The sequence below is a fragment of the Drosophila nasuta genome, chromosome 2L, assembly GCF_023558535.2.
Source record: "Drosophila nasuta strain 15112-1781.00 chromosome 2L, ASM2355853v1, whole genome shotgun sequence".
NCBI classification, from domain to species: Eukaryota; Metazoa; Arthropoda; class Insecta; order Diptera; family Drosophilidae; genus Drosophila; species Drosophila nasuta.
The window spans coordinates 20,135,025-20,149,206 of NC_083455.1; the positions used below are offsets into that span (position 1 = coordinate 20,135,025).

At 40.1% G+C, this 14,182-nt stretch overlaps 4 protein-coding genes across 4 annotated transcripts; 2 read left to right on the top strand and 2 right to left on the bottom strand.

The window, feature by feature from the left end:
- Positions 1-1,056: 1,056 nt before the first annotated feature.
- Positions 1,057-4,577, bottom strand: LOC132798955 (enolase). Its single transcript, XM_060810994.1, has 3 exons — positions 4,416-4,577; positions 2,221-2,953; positions 1,057-2,162 (listed from the first exon to the last, which is right to left on the bottom strand). The coding sequence occupies exons 2-3, from the start codon at positions 2,935-2,937 to the stop codon at positions 1,578-1,580; spliced, it is 1,302 nt and encodes a 433-aa protein (XP_060666977.1). The 5' UTR covers positions 2,938-2,953; positions 4,416-4,577; the 3' UTR covers positions 1,057-1,577.
- Positions 4,578-5,007: 430 nt separating this feature from the next.
- Positions 5,008-5,828, top strand: LOC132798957 (exosome complex component RRP40). The gene has a single exon (XM_060810996.1). The coding sequence runs from the start codon at positions 5,091-5,093 to the stop codon at positions 5,787-5,789; it is 699 nt and encodes a 232-aa protein (XP_060666979.1). The 5' UTR covers positions 5,008-5,090; the 3' UTR covers positions 5,790-5,828.
- Positions 5,829-10,003: 4,175 nt separating this feature from the next.
- Positions 10,004-11,188, top strand: LOC132798956 (dehydrogenase/reductase SDR family member 7). The gene has a single exon (XM_060810995.1). It carries the CDS (start codon positions 10,146-10,148, stop codon positions 11,109-11,111), a length of 966 nt encoding a protein of 321 aa, XP_060666978.1. The 5' UTR covers positions 10,004-10,145; the 3' UTR covers positions 11,112-11,188.
- LOC132798958 (rRNA-processing protein UTP23 homolog) lies at positions 10,841-12,096 on the bottom strand. The gene is made up of 3 exons (XM_060810997.1): positions 11,892-12,096; positions 11,636-11,836; positions 10,841-11,584 (listed from the first exon to the last, which is right to left on the bottom strand). Exons 1-3 carry the CDS (start codon positions 12,009-12,011, stop codon positions 11,177-11,179), a joined length of 729 nt encoding a protein of 242 aa, XP_060666980.1. The 5' UTR covers positions 12,012-12,096; the 3' UTR covers positions 10,841-11,176.
- Between the last annotated feature and the right edge of the window lie 2,086 nt (positions 12,097-14,182).

Below are 14,182 nucleotides of genomic sequence, written 5' to 3' on the forward strand. Positions count from 1 at the left end.
AAATTATTCCAATTATTTACAAAAAAAAATTTGAAAAATTTTCAAGGGAAATTTGACAAAAAATCATAAAATCCTCAGTATCTCGGTTATTTGAAGGACTATCGCGATGTCCTTTGGACCATAGAACTTTTTTGTCGCACAATATCGGATTCTAAAATCAAAAGGACGAAAGTCCTTCAAACAGCCAAGTTTCAAGGACTTTTTTGTATAGAGAAAATAGGCTATAACTCAGCCATATCCTTACCGATCGTGGCGAATCCTGTGTCAAACAACTGCTTTTAGTAAGGCCTATCAACTGGCCAAAGGACATCCTAATCGTCCTGCCGGTTCTCGAGATATCCAGGATTTTATAGTTTTCACATTTTTCTTTGCAGCCGAGGACGAAAAAAATTACAAGTGTTGGATTCTTAGATGACCCCACATTTTTTTGATGCCGATCGATAGAGTTAATCCTTGCGATCCTAACAATATGTGTCCTTTGAGATTCCAGCAGGATATGACGGAACTATAGCTTATTTTCGAAAAAGGTCATTCGCTTTTTTTAGCCATAACCAACTCCAAATTGGCCAAATCCTTAAAGATCTCGTGAGGATATATATTTTTGTGATCAGAAGGTCAAGGACTATCGATTGACATTCAAGGATTTTCAGGATATATAAAAAATTCTCACCTCAAATTTTTTCAAGGGGTGGGTATAGGAAAAATGGCAAAAAATCGGAAGGACCACCATATCTCGGCCATTTGAAGGACTATTGGGATGTCCTTTGGCACATAAATAGCTCTGATTATTAGAAACAGATTGACATTGGCAAAAGGACAAACATCCTTCAAACACGTAAAATATAAGGACTTTTTTGTATGGAGAAAATAAGCTATAACTCAGCTGCATCCTTGCCGATCCTGGCAAATCCTGTGTCAAGCAACTCCCTTTAGTAAGGACTATCGACTGACCAAAGGTCGTCCCAATCGACCTGTCGGTTCTTGAGATATCCAGGATTATGTGTTTTTTTATAATTTTCCATTGCGATTTTGTAATGCATAAGAAAATATTTCATATTTGTTTTTTTTTTTTCAACCATATTTATTTGACATCTAGTAACACTTTGAATAAGAGTATAATGGATTCGTCTTTTGTTTATAGCGTGTTAACAATATATACTCGCTAACTGATCGAGTCGAACAATTATGATGCTTATAACAAGTATGTAATTGTATTTTATCTTTATTGTTGATCGGGGCAGCATTGAACATAGATGAATCCGTACCATATTATGGTTATACAATGATATTTGTGCCTCTGTCGAGCAGCATAAGATGAGTGGAGAAGGATCATACTAATCGTAACGTTAATCATAATGTCTAATAACGAAGCAAAGTGTGGGTAATAGTATAGATCGGTTGCTTTGTGCGCCAGTCACAAACCCAAATAAGAGGTTGACAAAAAACGTTACACCAAATGCGACACTTGTGTTCATTTTGTTGGTTGGTTTCTTTTTACTTTTTCATTTCGTTTATTTTTGTTTTTAGCGTGAGAGGTGAGTGTGCTCGGTGTGTTTGGAATTTTGAAGTGTCAACGTTTACTGTGGTTTCCTGAAGTTCTTGCCAGCGAACTTGACGCCCGCGCCGATCTCCTCCTCAATGCGCAGAATCTGGTTGTATTTGGCCAGACGCTCCGAGCGGCATGGAGCGCCAGTCTTGATCTGGCCGGTGGACAGACCGACGACCAGGTCACCAATGAAGGAGTCCTCGGTTTCACCGGAACGGTGAGAGACCATGGTGCCCCAGCCGTTCTTCTTGGCCAACAAATGGGCCTGAATGGACTCGGTGACTGTGCCGATCTGGTTGACCTTCAGCAGCAAGCAGTTGCAGGCGCCCTTCTCCACAGCGGTGGCAATGCGCTTGGGGTTGGTGACAGTCAAATCGTCGCCGACAATCTGGATTTTGGTGTTGGAGGTCAGGTTGGTCCAGGCATCCCAGTGATCCTGATCGAAGGGATCCTCAATGGACACAATGGGGAAGTCCTTGATGAACTCCTGGTACAAGTTGGCCAACTTCTCGGGCGACAGCCATTGGGCCTTGTCGCTCTGTGGGTTCTTGAAGTCCAGATCGTATTGGCCATCCCTGAAGAACTCAGAGGCAGCAACATCCATGCCGATTTCGATCTGTAAATGCGATGACAGTTAAACAATGCAATAGATATTGAAGAGATTTATCGTGTACCTTGCCAGTGTAGCCAGCCTTGGCGATGGCATCGCTGATCAGGCAGAGAGCCTCCTTGTTGGACTGAATGTTGGGGGCAAAGCCACCCTCATCACCCACAGCGGTGGCATCCAGACCGAACTTGGCCTTAATGACATTCTTCAGATGATGGTAGACCTCAGAGCCCATCTTCATGGCTTCAGTGAAGCTGGTGGCGCCAGTTGGCAGGATCATGAATTCCTGCATAGCCAGCTTGTTGCCAGCATGGCTGCCGCCGTTGATCACATTGAATGCGGGCACGGGCAGAATGATATCAGTGTTGCCAGCGAGATCAGCAATGTGTTTGTACAATGGCACATTCTTCTTGGCAGCGCCAGCCTTGGCAACGGCCAGAGACACGCCCAGAATGGCGTTGGCACCGAACTTGCTCTTGTTCTCAGTGCCGTCCAGCTTGATCATGAAGTTATCGATGGCAGACTGATCTGTCACATCCAGATTGGCCTTGATCAGCTCGGGAGCGAGAGTGTTGTTCACATGGCCAACGGCCTTCAGCACAGACTTGCCGTGATAGTTGGCCTTGTCACCATCGCGCAGCTCCAAAGCCTCATGCACACCGGTCGATGCACCCGAGGGGACAGCGGCACGGAACAGACCCAGATCGGTGGTCAGATCGACCTCGACGGTGGGGTTGCCACGCGAGTCGTAGATTTGACGGGCCTTGATCGACTTGATGGTCATATTGTTTTCGTTTGTACTGCAAACAGATGAGAAGATTGGTTGAAAGATTAGTACTATGTTGTAAACTATCTAATATCTCAGATGATATAGTAGAAAGGTGCATACAAATAAAATTATATTTAAACACAAAATTCACCGAAATATTTGTTATATTTATTTTTTAAATGGATAAAAAATCTAGAAAGGTGATATAAAAAAATGTATATGCAAATATTTCAAGTACTTATTTTAAGTACTTAAAAATCTAAAAAATTCTAAAATCATCTGTTGTACTTTGTAACTTTTATTAAATTTGTTAAATGATTTCCAAATTTAAATTAAATATGTTATTCGGACCGTGAAAATAAAAACAATTTTATAGTGGCAGATAAGACCCGGAGATGATCTATGTATTATAGATTGTCATAGAAGAATATATGTATATGTATGTATATATATATATATATATACATATGCATATGTATGTATGAAGTATTCGCAATAAATATATCATACTAAATGTAAGTAAAATTATTATTATTATTATTTTTAACGATTTTCGTTTTTTGCGCGACCACATAAATAGAATTCAAATTGTTTCCAGATCCAGAAAATAGTGAGTTTTTTATATATAGTATACACGCATTTTTACAAATGAGTGCATGTATTTCTGAAAATTTATATGTATGTATATTTCTATGTGTGTGCGTGTCTCAAATGACATTAAAATGAGTTAATCCAATTAAATAAGAAGAACGAATTAATTTCAATTGGGAAGTCAAAGATTTCATCAAGGAAGCAAAAAAATATACACACATACATATACTTTTTAAGTTAAATTAATAGTATTTACAGCTTAAATAAAAATACACAAATGCAATTTTCTAATTTACCGAGCTTTTTAAATTAACATATTAATGTTTAGCTGACAAACTTGTGTTCATTGATAGAAAAACACGTAGAGCAAATACGTAAAAAATAACTTAATATTTAAATTAACGTAGCTCAATTTGTTGTCCTAGCAGAATTAACAAATATGATGTAAACGAACAGTAATTCGCAAAAAAAAAACACTTTTACTGCAAAGCAGCAATGCGGGAGAGCAGCGACCGCAGTGCGATTTGTACGAATGACCTCTACGCCGCGTTTAAGGTCATAGCAAAAGTAATGAGGAAAATTTGCCGGAAAGAAAGTAAATTGCACAATGTCAAATACAATATTACATCAAAGCTGCTTAATTTGTAATATTTGCTGTATTTTAAGAACAATATCGATGGAAATGTGTAATTCGCAATCATCAAATGTAAGCGAAAAATTGTATATATAGATTACATATATATGTCTGTCGTCTAATTTGTTAGATAATCGTAGCGTTTAGTTATTTATGCGCTTATCAGCAGCAAACAATTTTTGCAATTGAATAAAGTGTTTGAATATTAATTATTATTACACACACTCTCACTTTTATATACTATATATCTAATATTTGTGATACATACCAAGAACTTTTAAATTTGAGAAATTGAAATCCAGACGAGAGCGACTCTAGCGAGCTTCCGGCTTGTCCGACTGATTTGCTACTGAAAGCTACGTTCGACCAACTCGATGAGCAGACGACAAATTTTCTACTTTGGCTGATTTTTTGCGCTGACGACGAATGCAACGTTGGGCAGACTCGGAGAGCGCGCGATACAAATACAATGTGCGCCATGTTGTTGTTGTCGTTTGTGGATCGTAAATTCTTGCCGATGCGTGGTACTGAGTGGAAGTGAGAGTGTGCTTCCAGGTGGGGGCTCTTTCTGGCTTGTTGTAGGCGTACACCGGACTACCGACTGCCGGCTTTCTCAGTGGGGCTAAATGTTTGAATTGACCTTCGGACAAGGTTAGGCCTAATGGCATCCACATATGACTACTTAATTTCACACAGCTGCAAACACATAATTTTAAATGTTTACTTTAAATATTAGTAATAAATATTATGCTAACAAAACTTATATAGAAAGCAATTTGTACTTAGTTACTAACTACACATGTTTTACAGCACTGGCGGTGTGGAGCAAGTTAGGGAAAATTTACTGATTATATTTTCTATTGCAAGTATTGGTCACACTGCGCACGCATTCAGCACGCGGCACGCTCTCAAGTTTGTTTATATTGTTTATTTTGCAAGAATTATGTCCAGCGCATTGAACATTGTTATGCCCGGCGAGCGCATCACGGCTGTCGAGGATGTGGCAAAGGGCAAGCGAATCATATTGGGCCCTGGTCTGCGACGAGTCAACGACACAGTTGTGGCCAGCAAAGCAGGTCCACTGAAACACCGGGAACCAAACACATACTGGGTGGACAACTATCAGCGACGTTATGTTCCGGCGCGAGGAGATCTGATCATTGGCATTGTCAAAGCCAAGTCTGGTGATGTGTATCGTGTGGATATTGGCTCCGCAGATTCGGCTTCAATTTCATATTTGGCATTTGAGGCGGCCACAAAAAAAAATCGTCCCGATCTCAATCCTGGTGATTTGCTCTATGCACGTGTTCTGAATGCCAGTCCAGACATTGAACCGGAATTAGTGTGCGTCAATTCCAATGGGAAGCGCGGCAAGCTGGGATTACTGCAGGATGGTTTCTTCTTCAAGTGCAGCCTTAATTTGGGACGTTTGCTGCTGCGCGAGAATTGTCCAGCCCTGAAAGCGCTCACCGAAAAACTGCCCTACGAAATTGCCGTTGGCGTTAACGGTCGCATCTGGGTGAAAGCTCACTCGGCAGCCGAAACTGTGGGACTGGCGAATGCCATTTTGTCATTGGAACAGGCGGGACACTCTGAGATCGACAAAGTGTGTGATAATCTTGGAGATGTGTTGCAGGCATAGTGAATAAACGACGCTTTAATAGTTACTAACCTTTTCAAGTTCGCATTTTTCTTTAATGTAAAACTTTTATTTTTATTCACTTTAATTTATAACTTTGACAGCTCTAGATTTCATTGGCCAAATGGAACTATGTAACTGGTCATGGCTGTGTTTGAGTGTGGACTGCATTGAGTCGCCTGCGCGCAAGTCTCAAACTCATTGGAAATATTTTGAATTCTGATAACGTGATGTTTCTTGCGAGTGGTGGGGGTGACTTGAGTTATATTATTGGCATTTATTCGATGGCTAATTTCCAGCCGACGTGCTGATTGTTATCCGTCCCGTTTGTACTGCACTTTCAATAAATGCAGCTTTGCTCATCATCCTTCTCCTTAGAGAAATGGGGAAAATTTTTTTAAAAACTGCGCCTTAGAAAAAGGATTTTAAAAATGGCTGTTTAAAGTCCATATATACTTGAAATATATAAATACTGAAATATAGATTGCTTAATATAAAATATGGTCGCACTATTATACAATTAGTACAATGCTACAATAACAGCAGCTAGTCTCGTCCATGATACAATAATACAAGGTAGTCTCGTCGCGTGCCTTAACGTTCGGCTTCGAGCCGGTATCGTCAGTGCGCTCGTGCTTGTTGAAGCGAAAGTTTGTGCGCGGACGATTTTTTTGTGAAGATTAACCCTTGTGTTAAAATGACATATTGCAATTTATGCCGAAAGCGCGTGGACGGTGTAAAATTTATAAATGCACCAAAATGTTTGAAGAGGAGGACACTGTGGCAGCAAATCCTTGGCTGCAAACTTGGTGAAAACTCCAAGCTTTGCGAAACTCATTTTGATTCTTCGCAATGGAAGGCGGCACCAAACAAAGGAAATATTTACAAAAGAAGACGATTAATTAATGATGCTGTCCCTCACAAAGACACGGAGCCCAGCCCAAAAATTTTAAAATTAGGCTACTCGGAGTCTGGCACACAAACAGAGTAAGTTCAACAAGTTACAATAAGTCAAAACTTTTAGGCAAACAATAATGCATTTTTATTAAAGGGACGAGATAATAGAATCTACAATGCGTAAAGAAAACAAGAGACTTAAAAAAATGAATCGTCAGATGGAGAAGGAAATTCATTTTTTACGCCAGGAGCTGGAGGAACATACGCAGTTGGATATGTCTCTTAGCAAAATTTTCACGGAGACCCAAATAAAAATACTAAAGAATGGAGGAAAGCGAACGCAATTCAAATCTACAGACATTTCTGCTGCAATTTGTCTACATACCGCAGGGCCTCGTGCGTATAAACATTTATACAAGAAAGGCTTTCCTTTGCCGAGTCGAGCCACGTTATATAGGTGGTTAGCAGAAAACCCAGTTGAAGCGGATAAACTCGATGTTGCCATTGAACTCACGGACGACGAAGATTAAAGATTAATACAGTAAATAAAAGATTGTCTATGTGAAAACAAAAAAAAAAAGCCTTTCAAATTCAAAATTATTAAAAATTAAATGGTTAAACAAATCTCAAATGGCACTTTAATCCCATTGCATCTTTTAAGGGTTAATCCACATACTGTCGTTTCGCTCGGTTTACTACATACACTGAGTGCCTTTCACTCCCACTCATTGTTATGATTGAAGAGGTACCAGATTTTACGGAGGAGACTACTTGCTATTATTGTATCCTTCTCCATAGAGAAATGGGGAAAAGTTTTTTATAAACTGCGCCTTGGAAAAGGGATTTTAAAAATGGCTGTTTAAAGTCCATATATACTTAAAATATATAAATACTGAAATATAGATTACTTAATATAAAACTTGGTCACACTATTATTACAATTAGTACAATGCTATAATAACAGCAGCTAGTCTCCTCCGCAAGATTGTTGACGTTAAATGTTGTGTGCTGACGATTTTTTTTTTAATTAACCCTTATGCAAAATGACATATTGCATTGTTTGCCGTAGACACGTGAATGGTGTAAAATTTGTAAAGGCGCCCAAGTGTTTGATTAAAAGAAAATTGTGGGAGGAATCGTTGGAATGCAAACTAGGTGATTACTCCAAAATTTGCGAAACGCACTTTAGGAAGGGACAGTGGAAGTCGAACACAAAAAGAAGGCGGTTGAACGAAGATGCTGTTCCACTGAGAGAACCTGAACTTACAAAATTAGGATACGCCAATTCGGGCACTCAAACAGAGTAAGTTCAACATGTTACAATAAGTCAAAACTTTTAGGCAAACAATAATGCACTTTTATTAAAGGGACGAGATAATAGAATCTACAATGCGTAAAGAAAACAACAGTCTTAAAAAAATGAATCGTGAGATGGAGAGGGAAATTAATTTTTTACGCCAGGAGCTGGAGGAACATACGCAGTTGGATATGTCTCTTAGCAAAATTTTCACGGAGACCCAAATAAAAATACTAAAGAATGGAGGAAAGCGAACGCAATTCAAATCTACAGACATTTCTGCTGCAATTTGTCTACATACAGCGGGGCCTCGTGCGTATAAACATTTATACAAGAAAGGCTTTCCTTTGCCGAGTCGAGCCACGTTATATAGGTGGTTAGCAGAAAACCCAGTTGAAGCGGATAAACTTGATGTTGCCATTGAACTCACGGACGACGAAGATTAAGGATTAATACCGTAAATAAAAGATTGTCTATGTGAAAACAAAAATAACGCCTTTCAAATTCAAAATTATTAAAAATTAAATGGTTAAACAAATCTCAAATGGCAACTTTAATCCCATTGCATCTTTTAAGGGTTAATCCACACACTGTCGTTTCGCTCGCACTCATTGTTATGATTGAAGAGGTACCAGATTTTACGGAGGAGACTACTTGCTGTTATTGTATTATGATCAGTACTTATCCGTCCTGTTTGTACTGCACTTTCTATAAATGCAGCTTTGCTTATCATCCTTCTCCATAGAGAGAAAACTGCGCCTTAGAAAAGGGATTTTAAAAATGGCTGTTTAAAGTCCATATATACTTGAAATATACAAATACTGAAATATGGATTGCTTAATATAAAATATGGTCACACTATTATTACAATTAGTACAATGCTATAATAACAGCAGCTAGTCTCGTCCGCAAGATTGTTGACATTAAAGGCTGTGTGCTGACGTTTTTTTTTTTTTAAATTTTATGCAAAATGACATATTGCACTGTTTGCCGTAGACACGTGAATGGTGTAAAATTTATCGCAGCGCCCAAGTGTTCGATGAAAAGAAAATTGTGGGAGGAATCGTTGGAATGCAAACTTGGTGATCACTCCAAAATTTGCGAAACGCATTTTAGGGAGGGACAGTGGAAGTCGTCGACCACAAAAAGAAGGCGGTTGAAGGACGATGCTGTTCCACTGAGAGAACCTAAACTTACAAAATTAGGCTTCGCCAATTCGGGCACACAAACAGAGTAAGTTCAACAAGTTACAATAAGTCAAAACTCTAGGCAAACAATAATGCATTTTTATTAAAGGGACGTCATAATAGAATCTACAATGCGTAAAGAAAACAACAGACTTAAAAAAATGAATCGTGAGATGGAGAATGAAATTCGTTTTCTACGCCAGGAGCTGGAGGAACATACGCAGTTGGATATGTCTCTTAGCAAAATTTTCACGGAGACCCAAATAAAAATACTAAAGAATGGAGGAAAGCGAACGCAATTCAAATCTACAGACATTTCTGCTGCAATTTGTCTACATACAGCGGGGCCTCGTGCGTATAAACATTTATACAAGAAAGGCTTTCCTTTGCCGAGTCGAACCACGTTATATAGGTGGTTAGCAGAAAACCCAGTTGAAGCGGATAAACTGGATGTTGCCATTGAACTCACGGACGACGAAGATTAAGGACTAGTAATACAAAAAGAAAATTCTTATTTGAAATTCAATTCTCTTTTTTCCAACTGGCAACTTTAATCCCATTGCATCTTTTAAGGGTTAATACACACACTGTCGTTTCGCTCGGTTTACATGTAGTATGTACATATGTACACTGAGTGCCTTTCACTCCCCCTCATTGTTATGATTGAAGAGGTACCAGATTTTGCAGATGAGACTACCAGCTGTTATTTTATTATGATCAGTACTTTGCTCGTTCCTTTTTTGCTCTCTCCCAACAGTGTGACCCATAAGTTGGTATATACTGAAAGCCTGATCAGCTCTCACACACGCACACAACACTCACTCCTCACTTAGTTAAACAGCTGATTGTCGTTATCAGCCGCAAACACAGAAGCAAGTGCAGGTGTCAGCGGCGACTTTCCAGAATAGAGAAAGTCACAGCTGGTTACGGTTACGTTTACGGCAAAGAGAGCGAGTCCAAAGGTGTCATCAAAATAAAATGACGTTCCTCGAATTTTTGCTTCTGCTTCTCGTGCTCTACTATGTAGTCTATGTGGTGCTCTGGATTGTGCTTGACTGCAATGTTGCCCTGTGGTATAAATCTCGTTTCGGTGTCTCGCTCTCCACAATGCGTGGCCAGGTGGTCTGGATAACCGGTGCCTCCAGCGGCATTGGACGTGCTTTGGCCGTAAGCCTGGCCCGCCACGGTGTTCGACTTGTGCTCAGTGCTCGCCGTCAGGAGCAGTTGGAGCAGGTGCAAGCCGAATGCCTGCAAGTGGCACGTGGACTGCTGGCTCAGAAGGATGTGCTCATCCTGCCCCTGGATATGCTGCAGCTAGACAAGCATCAGACAGCTCTCTATACGGTACTCAATCATTTCGAGCGTCTGGATGTGCTGGTCAACAATGCGGGACGCTCGCAACGCGCCAACTGGACCGACATTGAGATTCAGGTGGATCGTGAACTCTTCGAACTGGATGTCTTTGCTGTGGTCCATCTCTCTCGGTTAGTGGTGCGCTACTTTCTCGAGCAGAATGGCGGACGTGGTCACATTGCGGCCACCTCAAGCATTGCTGGCTTCAGTCCAGTGCCCTTCTCGGCCACTTATTGTGCTGCCAAGCATGCGCTGAATGCTTATCTGATGGCTTTAAAGACTGAGCTGCGTAAATTGGATGTGACCATTTTTGCACCGGGTCCCATTGCCACCGATTTCCTGCTGGAGGCATTTACGGGCTCACAGGGCGGCAAAGTGGGTCAGAGCACCGCCAACCAGAAGCGTCTGACGGCCGAGCGTTGTGGAGAACTCTTTGCTGTGGCGCTGGCCAACAAAATGGATCTCACATGGTGTGGACTGTTCCCCGTCAATCTGATGGCGTATTGCGCACGCAATGCGACGCTCACCAAGATCTTGGGTCAGTTTATGACGGAGAAGACGCTTAACAAGATACGTGAGGGCAAACTCTAAAGGAACATCACTTGTGTGCCATTGTACAAGATAATTATACATGTAATAATTATTAAACTGATTTTTTAATTGATTAATTCTTTGATGTGCGCAGAGATCTTGACGCGTTTCCGTTTCGCCTTTGCTATCGTTGTAGTTGTCTGTTGCACGCCTTGGGGCGCTGCCTTTTGTTTCTTGCTCTTCTTGCAGGACAAAGGATTCGGATTCTTTGGACCACGTTGTTGTTTCTTTTTCACAGCTGGCTCTGTTGGTTTTATCCCCTGCTGCTGCTTCATATAATCGATTTTGTCTGCCTGCTTCCCCAGCATCAGATTTTTGGCACGCTTTAGCACCCATTTCTTGGATGCTGCCGAGGGAGCTTCGAGCACGGGCGTCGCTTTGTGCAAGTAGAGAAGACAACGTCCGGGAATCTTGCGCAGACTTGCCTGTAACAAACGATCCTGTGAGGCGACCACGTATCGATTATCCTTGGTCTACAAAGCAAGTATGTTTAATAATGCACTCTTTTAACACCATTCACTAACCATTGATTTGATGCACTCCGCAGCCGCAACAGGTTTCCCCTCGTGTCCACATTTGTGCACGTGGAATTGTTTCACAATCGTTGTGGCACCTGTTAGAGGTGCACCCAAAGCCTCTGCCTCTAATATTACACACTGTGTGGTTAGCAGCTTCACATTGCACTGAAAGTATTTGCGTATCTGCTCTTCTATGCCAATTTTGTGCTGCAAACAGAAATTGTTATAAAACTTGTGTTGCAATTTTATTGACTTGCTTCACCTGCAGTGCTGCTTGGCAGAATGTGGCGTCGACGAGCACCTGATAGGGCTCCCGATAATCAAAGTTGCTGGCGAAAAACACCAGGGTTTTGTGTGACTTTTTAAAGCGCGAGATTTTCATCGTTTAACTAGAAATAAACAAATAACTTCTTTTGGCAACACAGAAAGCAAAACACGCCGAGCAAGCAGTGTGACCATCAGCTGATAAAGCAAAACAGCCATAGTGTTGGAGAAACGTAAATTACTTAATAATTTTTACTGGCAGACAAAAATTATATAAAATTATAATTAATGAATAAATAATAATAAAAACTACTTTGTGTGAAATTGCTAATTTACAAACTTTGCAGGGCTATAACAAGCGATGACAACTAATTACAAATTAACAATGAACGGTACAGTTTGATGTATACTGGAATAGCGCTGCTAACTCAGCTTGCACAATTTATACGTTTTGCAGCACTCTTTAAATTTGAATATTTCAAAACTTGGCGCGCACAAATTGTTGCGTGCGTGTGTGTTTTCAACCACCTTACATGGGTTTTCACCCTCTTTTCTGCATTTTCCTGGTTCCAATGGTTTAGTTTTGTTTTGGTTGCATCTGCCGACGATACTTTTGTCAATTCAACTGCGCAATTAATAAGTTATAGTTTTTAAAAGACGTTGTGTGTGAGTGAATTCAAAGCACTTGTAAATATTGTGGTGATATTGTTTGCATTTCAAGTGTGACTATTGTTTCTTTATTTTTTTACCATGATTCACAAAGGGCATAACCCGCGGCTCTGTACATTCCCTATATACGCGACAATAATAGACAATGTACACATGTATATATGTGCATTTAAATGAATACTGTATATACATATGTATGTATATACGATTACCTAGCGTTTGTTGCATTTTCATGCATATGGTACATATATTTCTGGGCTTCTGGGAACTTGAGCATGTGTTAAAACATTGGTGAATTATATTTTATTGTTATTGGGTGCAGTTTTTATGGCTTGAATGATTGTAGTGCATTCCTTTATTGCATTCTTAATCCAACTGTCGGCTTATCGTTCTGATTAGCACTACTTTGTTGTACATTGTGAAGAACGCAACTTAGTTGCGAGCACTTTCGTTTGTGACGCATTTGCCAAGTTGCACTTGCCACTTGTGGCGATAAAACTGCACACTTGCTCTCAATCCATCAAGGTTGCCCCTGGATAGCAAATGAAATACGTACTCTCTATCAGCATGACTATTGCAATTGCATTTTTTAATAGAATACGTATTTTTTCACATTTATACTTTGGTTTGCAAGCTTGTTATTCTCTCAGTTCGACAGCGAACCCAATGAAACCAGGAGAAGGGCAACACCGCAATTGTAGTTATCGGACATTGTCCATTCAGTGGGTTCGCACAACTCTAACATATTTGATCAGCAAACTTAAGATAGCTTTTCCTTATGCTTGATTCTTAACTCTCTGCCATATTAACACTTTTGGTACTTTTCAAAAGCGGTATTCCTCTCCGCATTATAACTGCTTCATATATGGTATTTGTTGCTTATTCAACCAGTTAGGTTCTGCATGTTCTGCATACGGAATTAGTGGAATCTTACGTCAAAGCCTGGCTGCCTGCTAGCTTGGGTTTCCGGTGGTGCGATGCCGATGTATTCATTTGGCAGCCGGACACATTTGCCTAGTCATTAGGCCAGTGAAAGTCAAGCAAGTTCATTTACAGACTGATTGAAGCGAGATAATTTCATCAAAAGGCAACTCTATCATTCTTACTCAACCGGCGTTTTTTGCATTTTCTACGTAAATGGCACTCCCAGTATTTCAGTGCTTAAAATTTCACTCAGGAGTCGCGATTTTATATTGTTTGCTTACGCAGTCAGTTATTGGGGCTCATCAGGTACGCTCAGCAGGCACAGTTCAGAGTCCGATCAAAATACTAAGTACTCGCTTGATTCGCTTCATTCATCAGTTAGCGAGTAATGCACTCAGCATGCCAATTTAATTCATTTGCCAACACTCATTCGAAATAATATACATACATATTTAAATTATTAGCCAAAAAGACATGCAGTTCCATTGACTCTATTCGGGATTTTGTGGCCATTAGCAAACATTTGGCGTTGTCAGCCGACTTTTATTTTTAATGCGATTTTATTTCATTGCTAATTAAAGTGCAAACTCAACAAATGACCGAACGCTATCATTATTGTCTTTAGCAATGTAATACAAGTTGTTTAAATACAACAAGAAGAGCACCTTAAAATCGTAATATAATAGTTCGAAATAT

Bases quoted from the DNA above. Each gene is read 5' to 3' on its own strand.
- LOC132798955 (XM_060810994.1), bottom strand. From the start codon at position 2,937: ATGACCATCAAGTCGATCAAGGCCCGTCAAATCTACGACTCGCGTGGC. The intron at 2,163-2,220 runs GTACACGATAAA...TCGCATTTACAG, and splicing joins AGGCTGGCTACACTGGCAAG to ATCGAAATCGGCATGGATGT.
- LOC132798957 (XM_060810996.1), top strand. From the start codon at position 5,091: ATGTCCAGCGCATTGAACATTGTTATGCCCGGCGAGCGCATCACGGCT.
- LOC132798956 (XM_060810995.1), top strand. From the start codon at position 10,146: ATGACGTTCCTCGAATTTTTGCTTCTGCTTCTCGTGCTCTACTATGTA.
- LOC132798958 (XM_060810997.1), bottom strand. From the start codon at position 12,011: ATGAAAATCTCGCGCTTTAAAAAGTCACACAAAACCCTGGTGTTTTTC. The intron at 11,837-11,891 runs GTGAAGCAAGTC...TTCTGTTTGCAG, and splicing joins TCTGCCAAGCAGCACTGCAG to CACAAAATTGGCATAGAAGA. The intron at 11,585-11,635 runs GTTAGTGAATGG...CTTGCTTTGTAG, and splicing joins CGGAGTGCATCAAATCAATG to ACCAAGGATAATCGATACGT.